The sequence below is a fragment of the Euprymna scolopes genome, chromosome 38 (assembly GCF_053919585.1).
Source record: "Euprymna scolopes isolate OS-2025 chromosome 38, ASM5391958v1, whole genome shotgun sequence".
In the NCBI taxonomy this organism is placed as follows: Eukaryota; Metazoa; Mollusca; class Cephalopoda; order Sepiida; family Sepiolidae; genus Euprymna; species Euprymna scolopes.
In genome coordinates this window covers 75,517,480-75,540,760 of record NC_136519.1, presented here as the reverse complement: position 1 = coordinate 75,540,760, position 23,281 = coordinate 75,517,480, and the positions used below count along the sequence as shown (strand labels likewise).

Genomic DNA, 23,281 nt, shown 5'->3' with positions numbered 1-23,281 from the left:
AGATAAATACGAGGAAGAATGAGATGACGCCAAAGTAAACAAGAAAGTAGGATAATGAATAAGAATTGTAATCTAGATAGGAACGCGATGTAGATCAAGGATGTGATTAGCTGTTGTATTTGGAATTCGACTATTGTGATAATTTCAAGGTTGAGCTAATCAAAGTATAAGCATTTAATTATTTGTATTTTGAGGTTTGCCGATTTAGAAAAATACGTACGAAAAACAATTTTCAGAGATAAATCTCCTTTTGAGAGATGATCAGAAGAATAATCCACTCTATGTATAAAGTTAAAAGAAGACAACCATAAAAATTAGCCAAATATCATTATACACTTATTTCAATCCTATAGGCAATAGGTTTTTTCAAATGAGTAAGCTGGTTGAAGGCTGTTGCGAGAGGCGACAGCCTTCACCAGCTTGCTTTATTCCCCAAGGAATTTAAGTTTTTAGCATTTGATTATAAGGCGGTGTAAAACAGATTATATTTCCTTTTCTTGTATTCTTACTTTTATTATAATTACTGGTGTCCTATAGCTTATATTTAATTTCGATATTATTGTTTTTAGGGATGTGTTGTAAATGTTGATCGACTCCGTAAATACATTTTTGTTGGTAGAGTTATTGCTTAAATATGTTGTAGTATATCTTTCTTGCAATCTCTTGGTATTACTGGATTTATATAGTCTGGTAGAGTATCTAGCTTTATGCTGTTACTTGAGGTAATATACCCTTGGAGAAGGTGCACCATTCCTTGTTAAAGCCAGCATGGGTTAACCATTGTGAGGAGATCTTATTTGGGCAGCGAATACTATGTTATTGGGAATATTTAGTTAGGGTTTACTTGTATGGAAAAGTATCCTCATGCCAGGTTGTTCTGGCAAACCCCTATGCAGAGAGACCTTAGACACTCGAGAACACTGCCCAGTAGGCATTCATGTTCTCGCTAAATAGTCATTCAAGTATAGGTATCAATTTGACCCTTTATGTATGTTAGGGACAACCATTGTAACATATCTATACATGTGCACTGTATAAGTCATATGCGTTTTATTTGAATTGCTTCTTTAAGAAGCCTGTTTGCAGCATCTTTAGAAATGACAAATAAAAGATAAAGAAACCGCACTTGCCTTCTGTCCTTCTCCTGAAAAATTTATCGTACACAGCTAGTTAAATCCATCGAATCCAAATGGACCAATTCTCTTGACTCTTTGTAGTATACACTTTTGACTGCTGTGTACATTTGATGTATTCTTCAAAAGAAACCAGTACTTTTAATCCAATAATGTCTGGTTAGACGATACGATCAATGGCGTTTCTATTTATTAGAAAGCGGGTGGCGGTAACTTGGAGGTTGGGATTGAAATGGCGGTTGTAAATTCGAAGCGCGACGAAAAATGTCTTACTTTTATATTTCCTAACATTGATATAGATATGATTTATTTTTTTTTTTTTAAACCCCCGAAGACGAGACACCACAAATATACAGGGTGACCCCCCCCCCAAAAAAAAACAAAAGCTAAATGGAGGCCATCTAGAACATATGCTGTAGAACGGAGAAAAAAAAAGGCCGAAGACCCCAGTGTTTTGATGTGATGCTTTGAATATAATAAACTAGTTATGACCAAAGTTTCATTTCATTTGGACTAAATACTAAGAAACGGGGCTTAATTAGAGTTGGGGCTCGTTTTTTTTGGGGGGGGGGTCACCCTGTATTATTAATTCACTAATATATAAGTAGCACTCAGTTTTAGAAATACATGGTGAGCCTCCTTCACCCAGAATGAAAAATAAGGACAAATTAACAATATTTCTAGCCAGAAATAGAATCTTGAACAATCTAGTTGATAGTAGTCTTATCTCTATTCTAATTTGATTAAACATTGCCTCTAAATATTTATCATAATGTACTTGTTTGATTGTACATACGTACATGAAGCAAAAAAGGCGCGACATATAAAATAATATGTGTGTATGTGTGTTTATAGATCCAGCTGAAAGTAAAAAGCAAACTACGAAACAAACACCCACAAAGTTGCTATATTCTTGGCCAGCATTGACCCGGATGAATAATATCTGAACTTTAAAAAGAAAATATTCATTCTTTGAGGATAAACATCTTCAAGTCGCGTTGGGGGGGTTGTTTTTCAGCCATTTTTAATGTTTATATTATATAAAGGAGATTTGACCGGCTTACATTATTGTTTTCAACTAACAGTTATCGTGGAAATTCCACAGAATGAGAAATATGTCTAATCAATAAATATCTCTACTATTATATAAAAGGAACTTTGCCTATGTGTGTACGTGTGTGTATGTATGAGTTCGTTCCATATGGACTTCTAAACGGCTGAGCTGATGTTTTTTTAAATTTCACACAAATGTATTTTATATGCCTACCAATGTTCTTAGATAGGTTTTGTATTGAAATGCCTTCGATAAGTATCGATAATCAAAACAAATTAAGCTGATATTTTCTGGATAGCATAAACATTATTTTTTTGTACAGTAAAAACTAAAAAAACACAGCAAATATGTGCTTATTAACATTTCTATCAAAATAGTGTCAAATGTATTTTAAATATAAAATTTACCCAAATGGAATAAATTAATAAATATTGATACTTACTCATAAATTAATAAATATTGATAATTACTCAGAAATTGATAAATATTGATACTTACTCATAAATTAATAAATATTGATACTTACTCATAAATTAATAAATATTGATACTTACTCATAAATTAATATTGTAGTACATCATTACAAAAAATCAAATCACATTGTCAGAAACAATCTTTAATTAATGCTTTCACTCCGGCACCTCGTGACAGGTAATATTTTTTTATGTTTTTTACATAGGCATTACCACTTATCAAGGCCAACATGCCACTCGAGGATAAGGGTTAAAGAGCGTACAGTAGAAATTGGACAATATAGTAATCGTTAGTAGTGGAAATTCGGTAAATTTGTTAACAAGTGGGACGGCTCATCAAGAACTTGTTTACGTTAGACTTGAAGACAACCATATTGTAGTCAGCTGGAAAGCAGAAAAACGGAAGACGATTCCACAGGCGTGCAGTTCTAAGAAAGAAGCTTTGTTCATGTAGTCTACGTTTAGGTTTAGGCACAGATAAAGAGTGGGGAGAATTATTGATAGTGTTTTCACCTAGACGAGTGTTTCTTGTGAAAGTTTAGCGAGAGGGGACCATAGACTGAAGCTCAGTCGAACACTTTCCATGAAAATAACGATACAGCAGAGACAAACTCGCATCATCTCTTCTGTGAGAGAGAGGTTGCAGGGAAGAGAAAAGGATATCTCCTATGAGGCTACAAAGTCTATTTTGAACTCTATCAAGGCAGGACAAGTCCTTTCTAGCAGCTCATGCCCAGATGTGGCAACAGCATTCCATCCTTGGACGTACCTGGCTCTTATATAGATAGAGAATTGCATCAGCAGTGAGATATCTACTGAATCGATAGAAGGATCCGACCATTTTTCCAGCGGCTTTGGCAACAGATTTTATGTACGTGTTCCATTTAAGATCAGGAGTAAAGCTCAAGCCCAGAAGTTTGTCGAAACTTGAGGCCTCCTCAAGACGAGAGCCATTCATTTCAACTGATGCCAGATGGGGATCAGAACGTTGATAATGTAAAGAGAGAAGCTTGGTTTTAGATGCATTAAAAGTAACTAGCCACTCCTTTCCCCATTGTACCACGTGCTCAAGATCAGAGGAGAGAAAATCAGAGAGAACTTGGTCATTTACTGACTTTGATGTGCTACCATAGATGGTAGTGTCATTAGAATAAATGTCTACCAATGATGTAAGGATGTGATTTGGAAGATCATTAATGCAGATCAGGAAAAGAGTTGGGCCCAGGATGGATCCCTGAGGAACTCCAGCATTAATACTGTGAGCTTCTGATTTTTGCCCATCAACTACTACTCTTATGAACCTGTCAGAAAGAAATGATTTAATAATTGAGAAGACATTTTCAGCTATACCATAGCTAGAGATATTGTGAAGTAAACCTTCATGCCATACCCTATCAAAGACCTTTGATATGTCAAGAGCTATTGCCTTGGAAAGGTTGCCTCCATCGAGAGATTCGCTAATCCTATGAGATATAACTGTAAGCACTGTTGTTGTTTTATAAGGTTTTGCTGATGAGTTCCTTTCTCGCACCATTACAAATATGATCATATATTTCAAACGAGACTTCATCAAATGGAGGTCATTCTAATATTCTTGTCCAGAGTTACCAGATTCACTTTCTAAAAGCTAAATTTCAAGAATTTGGCCTTTTTTAAGCAGTATGGCACATAACGTACGACCTACCTAATGAAAATAATAAGCAGAAAATTGCATATATATTTATATATATATATATATACATATTTATAGATATATTCATACACATATATATATATACATGCACACCATATCTATATATATATATATATATATATATATATATATATATATATATATATATATATATAGGGTGACAAAAAAAAAATGGGCCCCAACTCTAATTAGGTCTCGTTTCTTAGTGTTTTGTCCGAATGAAGTGAAACTTCGGTCATAACTAGTTTATTTTATTCAAATTTACACACTAGGTTCTACAGCATCTGTACTAGATGGCCTCCATTTAGTTTTTGTTTTATTTTGGGTCACCCTGTGTATATTCTTATCTATCTATCTATCTATCTATCTATCTATCTATCTATATATATATTTTTTTCTTCTTATATATATTATATATATATTTTTTCTTATATATATTATATATATATATATATATATATATTTTCTTATATATATATATTATTTAATTTTATTTTTTATGTACTTTCCAGTCATAACAAATTGAAAGTTTATTACTTTAATTTATATGTTAATAAATTAATATATTTAAGCTTATCAAATAGTGCGTGTCTATATATATATATATATATATATATATATATATATATATATATATATATATATATATATATATATATATATATAAACAAAATAAAAACTAAAATTACAACTATTTGATAAGCTTAAATATATTAATTTATTAAGATATAAATTAAAGTAATAAATATTCATTTTGTTATGACTGGAAAGTACATAAAATAAAATAAAATAAAAAATAAAATAAAATTAATTCAAACCCAGGATACTTGGGAAGCCAGATCTGATCTCATATAAAAAAGTTAATTTCAAATCAAAACATATAATTTAAAAAATAATAATAAATAAATAAATAAATAATTGAACGACGGACGTCGTGTTTTATAGACAAACAATATGACCCAATTCAGTTAACCCTCTTCCATATTCGAAACATTTTCAAATGACTTGAATTATAAAATAGTAAATATATCCTCCTGACACCATCGTCCTTAGATGTCAACTGTTTTCTTCTGTAGATCCTCCTTCCCACCTCTCCTTTCTCTCTTTCTCCCTCTTAGTAAATTCATTCCCCTTCTATATCTCTGTATTACCCCTTCCTTTCTTATCACTCTCGCTAATCCTTCCTCAAGACTATCCGTTTATTCCCTTCTTTAACTGAAATTTGATTTTTGTAATTAAATTTAAATCCATTCGAGCATTAACCTTTCTTCACACCAGTCATGGCGCAGTATATTTTTTCTCCTCTAAAATTAAAAATGGTCTTGAACCTTTTTTAATTTAAAATTTTCTTGCCTCATGAGATCTACTATGATCGAAACGGTCTGCAAATCGTAGCAAGATATGACTGTATTTACATAAAAAATTATAAAAACTATAATTTGCTCTCTCTGATTGAACACTATCAACGATCTTTGTTGGAATTCAATTATTCTAAATTTTTGGTTATCTTTCAGCATTAAATATAAATATATATATATATATATATATATATAACTACTTCATTTATTCACATAAATTAATATACAAAAGTATAAATTTATGCGTAAACTTTAAGTATTTACTTCAAAAAGTGCTCAATACGTAGGTAGAGCTAGTTAGTAATTTATAAAATATATATGGCGATTAAGCTACACTGAATATTCCACGTTTCATCCACTCTAGGATTCTTCAGGCTTATGCGCATAAAATATATGTTGCGATTAAGCTACACTGAATATTCCGCATTTCATCCACTCTAGGATTCTTCAGGCTTATACGCATAAGCCTGAAGAATCCTAGAGGGGATGAAACGCGGAATATTCAGTGTAGCTTAATCGCAACATATATTTTATAAATTACTATATATATATATATATATATATATATATATATATATATATATATGTGTGTGTGTGTGTGTGTGTGTGTATTTTAGTCTTATTTCTGACCAGAAATCGAACCTTGAACCATCTAGCTGATAGCAGTCTTATCTCTCTATTCTAATTTGATTAAACACTGACTCTAACTATTTATCATACTGTAATTATCTGATTGTACTATGCACGTACGTACATGAAGAGTGGGGAGTAGATTTTGGCTTTCGTTTCGACAGCCATTTTTGTCGCCCTTCATAAGCGACATTTCTTACAATTTCTTATAGTATTATTCAACTGTCCATCTGCCCATCTTATTAACTCATATCATCGATTTTCTTTTAGTCTTAATAATAATGGGCACTCATAACTAAAAATGTATCAATACTAATATTTACCTTTCAATTATATGTTTTGTATAGATGTATCATTCTACAAGGGCTCGACCGTATTTTTCGGACACTTTAGTATTCAACTTTCCGAGTACCATAGAGTGGCAAAATTCCTTTAATAGAATAGCATAAACATATAAGACAATACCTTATTAGGTAGGGAAAAATATTTAATTTTCATAATTTTTTACAAAACACACGCGACATTATTTTTTGGACATCGTTGAAAAACTGTTAATAGTCTGTAATATTACCTTTCTTCTCAATAACTTTTATCAATCTTTTTTCCTAATGATCAAAGATATGCACAATAACATCTCTACGTGTTTCTAATAGTTGCTTTTTGGCATCTAGTATTCTTTCCCATGGTTGAGCCTCTTTCGTTATTTCAGGTCCATCATAGACAAGTTGCGCAAGCATTTCCCAAACATTTTCCATTAAATTTAGATCTGGGCTTTTTTGCAGGTCATTCGAAAGTAGTCATATTCACTTTAGCCATCCATTATTTCATGAGCTTTTGCACATGGATGCTGCAATTGGGCTTTCTCATCCAGTAACTGTTTGTAGCGTTCGCTGTTTTGTCGTCCTTTCTGCCACCAAACCATATATTTCCATTAGCAAAGATCATACCCCAAACCATAACTCCTCCTCCTTCCATCTGTTGTTTGTTCAGTACAACAGGCTCACCCCTTCTCGACCAAGTACACCATCCATCGGGACCATCAAACTTGAAACGCTTTTCATAAATATAACCTTCTTAAAGTCACCATGCCTTGTTAACCAGCTTTTAGCACTCTCCAGTTTTGCTCCTTTGTGTGCAATTTTTTCTTAGCATTTGCATACTTCAAACCAATCATATGCAGCGTTCTTTGTACTGTTCGGACGTTTACATCCAATTCACCCAATTCACATTTTTCCTTCACTTTTCTTGCTGTAACTTTTTGTCAAAAGCCGTGTCACAGTCCTCTTCATTCTCCTTTCAACCCTCTTGCCAATTGGCTTTTTCCGTCCTCTCTTCTTTTTCCGCTCAGAGTTTGTCTTCAGCATCTATTCGACCGTTGATTTTGACAGCTTCAAATCCTTGGCAATCCTTCTGATGCTGAAGCCATCTTCCCGCTTCTTCCGTGCCAAACAAACGACTTCTTTTAAATGCATTTTACCTCATTAAACTTAATTTTTTGCTAGTAGAATAGAACAGATAATTGATTCTAATGATGACATAGATCTTAATAAAATAGGATTTTTTGTCATGTCCGAAAAATAGTGTCGTGCAAGTTTTTGCAAAAATCATAAAAAACTAAAATTATCAAAGACAAACTAAAAAAATGATTACACTAGTAGTGGATTTTCAGCAATCAACTACGTACTTACAATTTCAAAAGTTTTTGGTATTTAGTAACCACCTTGAAGTACTTTTTTCAAAGTGTCCGAAAAATATTGTCGGGCCCCTGTAGATGATTTGTTACGTACTATTCATCGATCTTATTCTGTTATCTATCTATATCAATATATTTTATATATCTATTTTTTCTATCTCAATGGTTCTGATCTATTTTCTTTCTCTCCCTCTCTCTCTCTTTCTCATACATATATATATATATATATATATATGTATATATATATGTATATATATGTATATATATGTATATATATGTATATATATATGTATATATATATATATATATATACTTCAGAATAGTTTTTATTTAACAATCAGTTGTTATGGAAACGTGAGATTGTAGGTTTACAAAATATTACTGGCAGTAATATTCTATAAGTTATCCCATCCATCACTTGCCCGATTCGGATATCTACACAGCTATGCGGATTACCCAATATATAGCTTGGACATTATTACCAAACGGATGTAGAGAACGTATAACATGGATTTTACCAAGCAAGCTGGATCTAAAAAACATTCATATCCTTTTTCTACAAATCCTCCTGATACAGGACTTCTGATAAATGCATTATTTTCACTTTGACTTTCCATGTCTCACTGACTTTAGCAAATAGGGTGCATACTTTTATAACTATTTGCTAATATTTTCTCTCCTCTGATGAGATGGTAGACATCGAAACCCTATAGGTTAAGGAGATTAATTTTCTAAAGCATTCTTTGTCTTGCTTAGAATAATAAAAATTCTTTGATATGAAACTCAACCACTTCATTTCATTTCAATAAGAGTTTTTTTTTAAATTCATTGAATTACAATTTAATATATATATATATATATATATATATATTAAATTGTAATTCAATGAATTTAAAAAAAACTCTTATTGAAATGAAATGAAGTGGTTGAGTTTCATATGAAAGAATTTATATATATATATATATATATATATATATATATATATATATATATATTCCAGGTAAAAGGTATTCCGGAGATAAAACCCATGAATTAAAACGAGGTTATTAAGAGTGCTCAATAAAAAAGAGGTATATATATATATATATATATATATATATATATATATATATGTATGTAATATTTGTCTATATAAATAAAAATCATATATATACATAGTCATCCACCATCCATCCACATACAGTATTTTTCGTTGTATCAGAACTCATCAGTGCGGCTAGACTAGCACATTTCCCTAGCCGGGGATTGAACCTACAACTATCGCGATGGGATCGGTGCTCGCAAATTACCTCATTAAATGTCCATTAAATAAACACTTGCCCTAAATGACAAAACGTCTATATTCCAAATTTCAAGATGTCCATCTTACCGTTTGCTTCTTTCAGCGTGTTAACAGACATTTAGCCGCTTATATATTAGGTAACAAATATATTTATATAACATTCATATTATTTTATTGCTGGTATATTACGTCTTACACAGGTTTCATTGAATGGCGTTTCAACGAAATACACGTGAGATCTACAATACCAGTAATAGAGTAATATGAATGTTATATAAATATATTTGCGGTTTTGGAATGTTTACTAACGATATAAAGGGTGTCTCAATAAAATGTATACACGCTTTAAATTATCTCAACTTTCTACATGAATACGCTATGCCATGTTCCCAAGAGATGTTTAGGAATAAAGAATGGCACTTCCAGCACTTCCTCACTATCATCATGACGTAAGAGCATATCTTGATAGTCACCTGCGGAACAGATAGTCGGGACGAAGAGGAAGTATCGAGTACTGTCCATGCTCACCGGATTCCCCCCTCCGCCGATTTTTCTCTTTTTTGAGGCGGGTGTATGCTAAACACAGGGTTTACCCCACAAAACGAGCTGCAATGAATGAGTTGAAAATAACCATTGAAAGAAGATGTGTCAACATACCAATTGAACTGATTAGGAACGTTTTCAATTCAATCAGTGAACGTTGTCAGCTGTTCATTGACCACAATGGCCAATAATTTGAACAATTTCGATAATTAACTGATTTCTATATTTGTTCACAGTACTTTGATGTATGAAACTTTTCTTTCTTATAATAAATGTTGGTTTTATGGTCATTTAAAGAGTGTATACATTTTATTGGGACACCCTGAATATGCTTTGAAAGTGCAAATTCACTTTTATTGAGCTTAATTAAATGTGTCAATTTTAAAATATCTGTATTGAATGTATATATAAAAAGTATATATTTTACTGTCAAACGTGTATATATGTATGAACCTTAATCCCTTTGATCTAATTATATTATGTATGTATGAATACATCTCTACCGATCTTATTCTATTATCGATCTATATCACTGTCTTTATCTATCTGTATATACATTTATCCATCTACCCCAACGTTTCTGATCTTTTTTTCTATCAATCTATGCATATGTGTTTTTGACGATTTAAATATTTTTCAGATCATATTTACAACAAAGAGCATACACAAACATATTACAATTGTTTACAGCTGTTTCGAGGCAATGTTTATTTATGTCGTACAATGAAAGAACATTTTCAAACATCCAATCATATTTCGAACAAACTTTTCAAGAAAACAAACCAACAATAATTCCCAAAAACGTTTATCTATCTATCTATCTATCTATCTATCTATCTATCTATCTATCTTAATGTCTTTGATCGATCTATCTTCTCCAATGTTTCTCATCTATCTTTCTGCCAATCATTCATATACATTTTTAGCGATTTAAATTATTCTTCAGATGATGTTCACAATAAAGTTGTTTACAGCCGTTTCAAGGCAATGTTTACTTAAGTTGTACAAACAAAATATTTTAAAACGTCACATCATATTCAGAACAACATTTTCAATAAGTATCCAGAAAACAAATAAAAAATTATGGTCAAAAACTTTTATCTATCTATCTATCTATCTATCTATCTATCTATCTATCTATCTATCTATCTATCAAACTATCTATCTATTTGTCTCGCTATCTATCTATCTATCTATCTATCTATATATTTATACATCTATCTATCCATCTATCTATCTATCTATCTATCTATCTATTTGTCTATCTATCTATATATTTATACATCTATCTATCTATCTATCCATCTATCTATCCATCTATCTATATAACCATCTATCTATCTATCTATCTATCTATCTATTTATCTATCTGTCTATCTATCTATTTATACATCTATCTATCTATCTATCTATCTATCTATCTATCTTCAAGTTTAAAGATTTATATAATAGATGGATACTATCTATTATATAAGTCCGAGTCACTTACCTTCATCTATCTATATTTCTACATCACATCACTTCACATTTATCCATGTTTTGTCTATATTCCTATGTCACCAATATTTGAACATTTCTATCTATCTATCTATCTATCTATCTATCTCTCATTATCTTTTATATCTATTTATTAATCTATGTTAATATGGTCTCATCTATTCACCCATCTTAATCTCTGTCCAATTGTACTATATTCCTATATATCTAATCCTCTCTCATCTAACATTATTCTGAAATACAGTATAAGATTTAAGATTCAAACGAATGCAGATTTATTGTTGCCCCAGACAGAAAGTTTGTGAACGGCGACCGTTTGTAAACATTTACGGAGCAAATACTTAATACGTTCATGTCTGTCTGTCTGTCTGCCTATCTATATATCTATCTTAATTTATTAATCCGTGTTAATCTGATCTAATCTACTTATCTCTCTTAATCTCTGTACAATTGTACTATATGCTTATATATCTAATTCTTTCATATCTAACATTATTCTTAAATACGGTCTCATATTTAAAATTCAAACAAATGTTTGCTAAACATTATCTATCTATCTATCTATCTATCTATCTATCCATCTATCTATCTATCTATCTATCTATCTATCTATCTATCAATCTATCTATCTATCTAGCCATCTATCTATCTCTACATCCAGCTATCTTTTGCAATCACTTCTGTTAAAGTCTATGTATGTATCCATCATTATGAGTCACCTCTCTTCATCTATCTATGTTTATGGGTCACCTGATTTCACATTTCTCCGTTTTATCTATATTCCTGTGTTGCGAATGTTTACATCTATCTATCTGTCTATCTATCTATCTATCTATCTATCTATCTATCTATCTATCCACCCATTCATTTTTCATCTATTTATGTATATATCTATATAGGTATATCCATTCACCCATTGATTAATTTATATCTATCTACCTATATCCACCCATTCATCCATCTATTTATATTTATTTGCATCTATTTATATTTATCTATCTCCATCGATTCATTGATCTATCTATCTATCTATCTATCTATCTATCTATCTATCTATCTATCTATCTATCTATTTATCTATCTATCTATCTATCTATCTATCTATCTATCTATCTACTGTCTGTCTATCTCTAGTCTTACAAAGATGATGGAGGTAGTGCAGTCGATATACTAACATGGACAGCATGCTCATCATTCCTTTTTTTGAGTTTTGTCGGAGATATTTCATCATTTTCCGTGCGGATGATGTCACCCATTACGTGGTACTTTTTTTGTACATGATTATAAAAGGGATCCAATTTCATGTATGTATGTATGTATGTATGTATGTATGTCATCATGTATGTATGTATGCATGTATGTATGTATGTATGTATGTATGTATGTCATCATGTATGTATGTATGTATGTATGTATGTATTCATCTATCGTAATATATCCTATTGTACTAGGAGGTCGATCAGAAAAGTAGCAGAGTAATAACCAAGTTGGATAATTATGGTTATTATCGTCGAACATCAAAACTAAGTTTTACAAGATTACCACAGATAATTTTGCCTCGTAGAAATGGCAGTTAAAGCGAAGGGTTCACCTTGTTTTAAAATAAATGAGGCTTTTGTCTGCTGATTTCTATGAGTTGACAACAACTAAACGACTGCTTTTCATGAAAATTAGAAAAAATATTAAACAACCGTGATGGTGAGTGCCTATCAGCTATGATGTGGGCGGAAGGAAGCTTTGTTCCTGGAATCTACGTTTAGATTTAGGCGCAGATAGAAAGTGGGTGAAATTGTTGAGAGTGGTTGTAGGTAGACGAGTATGCTTTGTGAAAGTTTGACAAGGGAAACAATAGATTGAACCTCAGACGCGCAGCCAACATGAAAATAACGATAGAGTAGTGTCAGGCTAGCAACGTCTCTTCTGTGGGAAAGAGGTTGCAGATAAGAAAAAAGGGCATTACCTACCAGGTTTCAAAACCGGTTGAATATAATTTAGATTTATATTAATTTAGATGGCAAAATATTTTTTTTTACAAGAGGGTCACCACATGATTAAAACCCGAAGGCCACTCGAGGATAAGAGTTAATGGGTGTATAGTAGTCACCAGGACAATAGTGTAGTAATCATTAATAGTGGGAATTTGGTATAATTTGATTATTTAAGGAGACGGCTCAGCAAAAACTTGTTTACATTGGGCTTGAAGACTACCATATTGTAGTCACTTGGAGAGCAGGCCAGCGGAACAGAGTTATACAAGCGGAAAGTTTTAGGAAAGAAGCTTAATTCATAGAATCCACGTTTAGATTTAGACACAGATAGAGAGTGGGATAATTTCTTGATAGTGGTTGCAGCTAGACGAGTGTTTTTTGTGAATGTTTGATTGATAGTTCTTTTTTTTTGTTGCGAGGATTTAGTTTTGTGGGTTGACGCCGATGCAGCCGGATGCAAGGTTAATGTAGCCACATTTGGTATGATAAAATGAAATTTTAACAAATTAATTTTATTTTTCTAAGACGAAAATGTGTCGTCCATTCTGCACACAGTCATTTTCTTTCAGCCTGCACACTCATCCCTTTTCCATGAAACTAAGACAACACGTTTTCTTAGAAAGGCAAAAAGAGTAAGGCCCATAAAACGTCCATTCAAAAAGTTCCAGACTAGTGGTTATAATACAAGCGTTTCATGGCTCTTTAAATATACAACGTTGGCAAATAACTATTGAAAAAGTAACTGGCCAGAACTCATGAGACACTGGTCAGCCTCGAGATTGAACTTGAACTATGTTTAGTACGGAATCACACACAATACCAAACTAATTAACTGTTGTATAACGAACGTATCTCTTACATTGTACGTATAAAGTTAGCTCTGCATTTTTTTTCTGTGTGTACGTAGTTGTTTTTATCAATTGTTTTTATTAATCGCATCTGATTCCTTTCCACTTTAATGACAGCAAACGCACGTCCGAAATATCATGTCTATGTTTATGTTTATCAAATAAATGACAAATTCTTGTATCTGTAAAAACAAAACAAACATTATTTGACAAACAACGTGTGGCGGGTGGCGGAGAGAGAAATGGAGGAATGTTAGCAAAAGACCAATTCGTAACCTGCGTCTCTGACATCTGTAATGGTCCTGTTTCAAAAACTAATTTGTTTTTTATTACGATGACATAACTCTGCATCTACTGTTCCTTTGTTCAGCATTTGACGTCTTGTCTACGTCACATGTCAGAATCTTGACTGCTTTCTCCCACTTACTTTTTTTTTGGGAACCTGGCATCGTCCGGGAGTTTTGTTACTTCATTTTTCATTCTTGTCTATTCCGGTGCTGACTGGCCCCATTCTTTAATATAACTCCCCGATGTATTACAATGCAGCACCCCTTCTTACATAACTCTCACTTCCCTTATTTTCCTTTTGTCCTCACATTCTATGAGCAAGGTTTCTGACAAAGAAAGAAGAATTGCTGTTTTCTGGGTACAAAACCTATCCCATTTAACAACTTATCATTGGCAAATTTTTGACCTTGAAGTAGCATTTTTTACCTTCTTACATAAAGTGGCTTCATGCCTTGTCTGAAGCGATTTCCATAAAAAATACCACACTGTAAAGAATAAAAGAAGTATATACTTACAATCTTTTAGGCATTTCCTTCCATAATATTCCTGGGTTTCTGCGGGGGCGGCATCAAAATCTTTGTAGATGTTTTTCATAATCAAATCCAAGTTGAACAATTCTGTTTTAAAAAGACCGGGTTCCAAAATATGAACAGACACTTTCTGCGACCTCAAAGAACGCCTGACAAAAAAAAAAAGAGGGGATATTATTTAAAATTAAAAAATACGAGAGACGTTCCAAAAATAATGCCTCCTATTTTTAATTCCACCCGAATAGATCAGAGGGAATTACAAATTGCATTGTTATGATGACTGAACTTATGCATTCATGACCTGAAAATTTCATTTCTCTGTTGTAGATATTAGCGGTGTGAGACTATACCAAAGCAACCTTTGTGTCAGAACCAGAGATGCGCCATCGAATTCCTTCATGTAGAAATAATTGAACCGATCAACATTCATCGGCGCCTGTTGAACGTTTACGAAGCTGATGTAGTTGACGTCATCACAGTTAAGAGATGGGTTCGTCGATTTCAGATTGGCAATAGAGATGTGATGGACAAAGTGTGTTTCGGACTTTTACGACAGATACTCAAAAAGAGGATGGCCAAAGATATATTGAGCGAGTTTCTAACAGTATTTTGTATAGTTTAAAAAATTTTTTTTAACTCATTTTCCCAAACTTATCGTGTTCGACAAAGAGTCCGGCGTCATTTTAAATTTTCCAATACATCGGTAAACACTGTATGTTTTTCGAGCTGAATAAACATGTTACATTAAATCAAAACACTAAAAAATATCGTTGTTTTACTTTCACCTAGCAAATTCCATTTTATTAAATTCTTACACTTTTGCACTGATTTTCCCAGCTAGCAAATATAAAGTTTTGCGTTGGTTCGAATACCCTATATATGAAATTTCATGTATGTAGACCAAAAACTGACTGGAGTTTGGTAGACCAATATTTTTCAACATATATATATATATATATATATATATATATATATATATATATATATATATATGCATGCATAAATATATATAGAAAGAGTTTACTATTAACCTTTTTAACAGATATTATGCAAGTATAAATCATGTAGACTATCTGCATGAATATAATTACACGTAATAGTTAACTAAAGATGATCATCCCAAACTCGAAAAAACTAACATGGAATTAATTAAAATCAATGTTTAAAAGAATATGCAAACTAGCTAGATCTTTTGCAGATGAATGCAATTCCACGACCCATATATAACAAAGTTGTATTTTCTTTTCAAATAATAAGAAAAAAAGGCTTGCATTTTTTCTTTCTTGGTCGTCGGGCGGAGATCAAGGTGTAGTGTCTGCTCTGATGCTGCACTTGGGGTAATTTATCTTTGATCAATGGAGGGGGGCCTCTATACTGAGACAATTATTATTTTTGATTCCTACCAGACTGCCCCTTTTGCCCTTCTTTTGGGGACCTGGTTTTCCCCCACATCAAAAACGACCTTGTGTCACATTTTGCTATCGTTGGGAAACAAATAAATACCAATAGAAAAAAGGTCTTAATATGAATATCAATACACACAAACAAAAAACAAATTTATTATTTGACACACCGGTTCTCGTCAGATCACCGAAGTTAAGCAACGTTGAGCCTGGCTAGTACCAGATGGGTGACCATTTGAGAATTCTAGACGCTATATGTGCTCTCCGCTTATCTCGGCATTGTTTCCACTAGTCTACTTGCCACTGGTATTTAACAACGCCGACTTAAGAGAGGTGTGGTTGAAGATTGCGCAACTCTTGCCCCCAAAAATTTGACGCGCAAGCACCTTTACAGTAGGTATTCATAGTCTGTCAAAACTGAAGGTAGCTACTATATATATATATATATATATATATATATAGTAGCTACCTTCAGTTTTGACAGACTATGAATATATATATATATATATATATATATATATATATATATATATATATATATATATATATATATATATATATATATATATATATATACAATGTTTTAAAAGAACGCCCTCCCCATTAGAGATCTAGTATGAAACGAGCAAGGAGCATTTTGAGAATCGTTTGATAAGTCGTTTCTAGTGTGTTCACATGAGCAGATCACTTCCGGTGTGATGAGCGAGAGTTGCAACGCAGGAAGCCAGGATTCGTTTGTAAATTAGTTGGTATTTCCGCTTCGTTTCATCTATCGATTCATGTTTCTTCGGCTGTACACGTGATCGCTCTTCATCATTATAAAAAGGGTTAAGTGTCACCCTGTAAACTTATGCTGGTCAAGTACCCCAGAAAAGGAGAGATATACATCAATTGATTCGTGCTCCCGGATACTCTCTCTCTCCCTCTCTGTCTTTCTTTCTTTCTCTCTCTCTCTCTCTCTCTCTCTCTCTCTCTCTCTGTGCGTGTGTGCTAATAATAAGGTTAGCATGAACTAACGTTGGTATACTCGACAAAAAATCGATAATCGATACAATATTTTCCCACTTTTAATAACCCGATCTTAATGAATCAATTAAAAACAACACGATACTATGTCACACTACGAGGGAAACATTTATGATTTTGAACATTTGGACCGCTTTTCTAATCTGGGATATTATTTTCATGGTATTCTGGTCGATGTAATAGCCGACCTTCTTCAGATGCGTCCAGCCGAACTCTGGAATCTCTGTGGAATTTAAAAAGAAACACGTTAAAAGATTCTAGAGTTCGGCTCGATACACCTGGAGAAGGTCAGAGGTTACGTCGACCACAACGTTGTGAGCATAACATTCAAGATAAGAACGGTAATTTGAAGAATCTAAATATGAATTCTTTGACTCGTTTGCTTAATTGCGCTGTGTATGTTTGCGGGAAATGGACTCTCGTTTTAAATTTACGCATTTCAGGTTAAAACATTATTACCTACTTACATGTCATGTTAGAATTAGTACAGATTCCAACGGATTTCATGTGAAAATATAATTACCTACTAAAATCTCATGTCGAAATATCTAAAATCATATAGTGCTTCTGCTGATTAGAGATCTTTGAAATCTACACATTTCAGGTGAAACACATTACCTATTTGTCATGTCGAAATATATAAAATCATATGCTATTGTTGTTTAAGGGATCTTTGAAATCTACACATTATTACCTACTTAAATGGCATGTTGAAATTAGTACAAATTCCAACGCACTTCAGGTGAAAACATTATTAGCTACTAAAGAGTCAAATTAAGTAAAAACCATAAGATGATTTTGTTGATTATGGACTTTTTTTAAATCCACACATTTCAGGTGAAAACATTCTTACCTACTTAAATGTCATGTCAAAATAAGTTGACTCAAAGGGTGCTTTTGTTGATTAACGATCTTTTAAACTTACGCATTTCCGGTGAAAACATTATTACCTACTTACCTGTCATGTTGAAATTAGTACAAATTCCAATGCATTTCATGTGAAAACATTATTTAAGTGCCATGTCGAAATATTTACAATCATAGGGCATTTTTGCTGATTAGGAATCTTTCAAACCTACGCATTTCAGGTGAAAATATTATTACCTACTTACATGTCATGTTGAAATAAGTAAAACCATAGGGTGCTTTTGTTGGTTGGCGTTCTTTTAAACCTGTGCAATTCAAGTGAAAGCTATATTATCTACTTACATGTCATGTTGAAATTATCACAAAGCACTTTTTCTGTAAATATGGAAAACCAGACCTATTCCTTACATACACGTGTAATCCAAGATTTCCTTACATAATAAACAACTTGGAGCCATGAGAAATTACATAAAATCAACCGGACTTAATATCACGTATCATGTACATCTAGCTGAACTTTTGAAAGATATTAAAGACAGACATGTACTGGTAATTCTATTTGCAAATGTTTTTGTTATTGAATTTAAAAAAAGAGGGCTACCACAATGCCACATGATCTTAATGTTGCAAGATCAGTATAATATCAGAATAGTTCATTAAATTGATGCAATTGTGTCAGCAGAGATACCAGGACCTGCAGATCCAGAACTTTGTGATTTAGTTAAATCTTTAATGGTACATGGTCAAATCTCAATGTAATTGTTTGATTAATGTGATAAGATGTTTCTTACTGATGTGTGTGTGTGTTTTTTTTTAAATTTTCAACTACCGTAGAATTTCCACGGTTTCTGCTAGTTATTATTATTATTATTAGTAGTAGTAGTATTAGTAGTAGTAGTAGTAGTAGTAGTAGTATTAGTAGTAATGCAATAGTAACTGGATTCTGTCTACTTTTCTTATTGGGGACATGATGTTTCCTCTGGAGAATTATAAATTTAACCGCTGTCCTGTTTTCAAATTTTTCAAACAGCTACTTCGTAAACAGCTGATGATTCCCGTTTTCTATTTTACAATTTAAGTTTTCGAGATTTTTTTCCACTATTTGTAATTGTGTATTTTCCAGCCGTAAGTCGGCTTATGGAATTGCTAAGTCTGCGATATGTTGATCTTAGTAAATATCCCTAGGAATTCAAACTGCATTTTAAAAATTTAACTACATTATTATCACTTGTTTAAATAAAATAAGCAAAAATTCTTTAGATGATATGTAAATGAAACAAACAAACAGAAAAAAAAGAAAAAGAAAAAAAGAAAAAAGAAATTTAACAAAACGTTAGAATAGAGAAAGCACTTCACAGGCGTTTTACCTTAGTCCGTCCGAGTAGGCCTCCACAGCATGCTTGCTGATCGTGTATGGAATACAGGTTCTTATTGATATCCTCCCCAACACGCTGGCGACGTTGATGATTCGACCGTTGGCCTCTCGAAGCAAAGGGAGGAAGGCATTTGTCATGTCGATGACGCCGTACATGTTTACATCCAAAACCTGTTCGTAGTGCTTCCGTGTGAAACAATCAGGAAAACCAAGCGGACCACTGATCCCGGCATTGTTCACTAAAGACCATAAACCTGAATAACACAGGAGGGGAAAAAGATATTCAAACTGAGACGCGGCACGTAGCTCAAGACCTTAACAAGACCTTAACATAGCTCCAGACCTTAACAAGACCTTAACATAACTCAAGACTATAACAAGACCTTAACATAGCTCAAAACCTTAACAAGACCTTAATATAGCTTCAGACCTTAACAAGATCTTAACATAGCTCCAGACCTTAGCAAGACCTTAACATAGCTCAAGATCTTAACAAGATCTTAACATAGCCCCAGACCTTAACAAAACCTTAACATAGTTCAAGATCTTAACAAGATCTTAACATAGCCCCAGACCTTAACAAAACCTTAACATAGCTCAAAACCTTAAAAAGACCTTAACATAGCTCAAAAACTTAACAAGACCTTAACATAGTTCCCTACCTTAATAAGATCTTAACATAGCTCAAGACCTTAACAAGACCTTAACATAGCTCAAAACATTAACAAGACCTTAACATAGTTCAAGACCTTAACATAGTTCAAGACCTTAACATAGCTGATCAGTAGCAGGCAAGTTAACGATTGACAACCTGAGTGTGTCAAGCTCGGATCCAGTTACACACAAATACTTTCACTTTGGGATGTTCCCATGATCCCTCCTGTAAGTACCCGGTGTCTTTCTAGAAATAATTCTAACTAGAAAGATATTGGGGAAACGAATACCAACAATAACTATCTGATTCATACACAATGGAAGAATGGATGATGGCCCTTCTCCATCATCATCATCATCATCATCATCATCATCATCATCATCATCATCATCATCATCATCATCATCATCAACAACAACAACAACAACAACAACAACAACAACAACAAAAATAGCAGCAGCTATAATGATGATGATGATGATGATAATGATGATAGCTCATCCATCAGCATCGTCATCATCATCAAAAACAACAACAACAGCAGCAAAAAATAGCAGCAGCAACAAGGCGGTAAGTGACGGTGGCCAAGTGGTTAACTACATGGACTAATAACCTGAGTTCGAATTCAGTTCATGCCACAGAAGCACTTTCACTTAGTGTTGCATAGGGGTGTTATTTTTAGAAGTACCAAATACGGCACCAAATATTCGTATATGTTATGTAATTCTTATTCGAAGAGGACTGATGTTATTTGTTGTTGTTCATATTTGTGAGAGTCTTAGAGTGATAGAGACAGTCTTAGGAGTGTTCGCGTTGCATGTTGTGAGATGTTCATGTTGTCTTAAGATGTTCATGTTGTAAGAGATAGCATATTGGCATGTAATACACAATGAGAGGAGATTTGATATATAGATAGATAGACCGAGAGTGCGTTTGACATTTACGTTGACAGTTGTACATTTTTATAAACACAAAGTTCATATTAATATTTGTGAATATCTTTATAGATAGAGCGAGAAATAGTGCGTTTGACATTTACGTTTTGACAGTTGTGCATATAATATAAACACATTACCTTTCTCGTTGTAATGATAAACACAGAAGACGCAGATACAAAACCACATTATTATACGTTTATTTCTTCTTGGACCGGTCGGACATGATTTTTATTTCAAGGATTCAAAGTTGTTATTTGGTTATCTCTAACCCCCCCCCCCTCGCTTCCAGAGGGTGCCGAGAATCGGTCTGAACCTCTCTGCTCCTATGATCTGACTGATCTAACTCTCCCTAACTAACTTCGAACTCTTTCCTATATTGAGAAATCGCATATATGTCTGGTCAACGTGACTATAACTCACATGTTATCAACATGCGCGATTTGCACGTTATTGAAACCATTTCTGATGACCAGGAAATTTCCCATTCTCTTTGTCGTTTTACAAAGGAATTTAACCTACTTCTCTAATTCTGTAACATATATTTTATTATGCATTCTTTCTAAGAATGTGAATAGATCCAGCCAAATTTGTATTTATTAAATATTTTAACAGAATCAACAATTTACTGGACATTCCATTTATAATAACCCCCATTTTCCCCCCTTTTGAGTTTTTTGTTCAGTTTGAACATACATTGTAATTTTAGCCTGAATACAGGATTTAATACCTCAAAGTGTAGTATCTGTTCTGGCAGATCCTGCAATCAAAGTTATATGTGGGGGCAACCCTACATATCAGACCATTGCTCTTGTAGTAATCAATTTTGTTCAATGTAGGGGAAACCCTTCATACCAATTGTCACTATCCAGTTCCCCCTCGGGGAAGCTGGTCCCCTTCCCCCTCTTCCCACATTAAAAACGGTCTTGTGCCTAATTTGCTCCGTGGGGAAGCAAATAAATATAACCAAATGGCACTTTCATGGCCAGAATTTATTTCGAAGAATTGTTTCTGGAATGCAATAACACACAGCTGCTTTCCAGCTAACTACAACATTATCATTTTCAATTCCAATGTTCCTATTTACTTGCCTCCCCACGAGGGCAGAGTTAGACACAAGGCCGGTTCTTAATGTGGAGAAAATCCAGCTCCCAAAAAGGGCACTCTGGATATGAACAAAAATAAAAATTTCCTTAATCTAGAAGGATTTCTCCTCCACTGATCAGGGTAAAAAATGTGAAGTGTAGTATGAGAACAGATACTACACTTTGATCCTGATCTTAGCCAAAAGTACTCATACCATTCATAGTTTTCAATCTTCTCATATTATTGTTCTTCTAACAATCTTATCCTCGAGTGGCCTTTGGCTTTAGCATAACAAGAAGTAGCTATGATAGCAAACAGGCAGTGATTATTTGTTAAAGGTAATTTTTGTTTTTAAGTGAACGACGAAACGAGTTCCTCACCTTTCTTCTATTAGGCTTCCGTAGTTTTCGTGTTTCTGTTTTAAGGTATTGTTTTAAAATAAACAAAAACAAAAACCCAAACAAACAGACAAAAAAAAACAAACAAAAACAAACAAACAGATACTAATAGGTCCCTCACTGTTAGCCAAGCTCCAGCCCATTTCTCATCGTCGCAGTATCGCATCCCGTGCTTGTTTTACAATTACTTCCATCGAATGTGTTATATCGTGGGATGCGTTTGATCAATATAACATAAAATATCTTACCGCAGGGAGTCTAGTCTTCACGTTGGTACGTAGCAGCTCATGAGGAAAGAACATATCAACAAATAAAGAAACATTTCACTGTTACATAACGATATACGTTTATTAAGAGACGCACACACGCGTAACTACAATTCAAACATAATAGATGAAAGAAGTCCTATTATGATAAATCGATGAACGGAAATAATGTGCATCTCGCCATTTTCAAAGTCACTGTATTTTTGTTCCACTCTCCACTTCCGGTCGTTCATCTCGCGAGAAATCGCGAGAAATTAAAG

The 23,281-nt window shown here is 33.2% G+C and overlaps 1 protein-coding gene across 2 annotated transcripts in view; it reads right to left on the bottom strand.

The window, feature by feature from the left end:
- LOC145263015 (retinol dehydrogenase 7-like) overlaps positions 1-23,281 on the bottom strand; it is a 70,932-nt gene that overhangs the window by 20,231 nt on the left and 27,420 nt on the right. For both annotated transcript variants that reach the window (XM_080119848.1, XM_080119847.1), the window contains exons 3-4: positions 19,674-19,935; positions 14,996-15,159 (exon numbers count right to left, since the gene is read on the bottom strand). In XM_080119848.1, the coding sequence (XP_079975974.1) occupies positions 14,996-15,159; positions 19,674-19,935 (426 nt within the window). The remainder of the gene's footprint in view (positions 1-14,995; positions 15,160-19,673; positions 19,936-23,281) is intronic.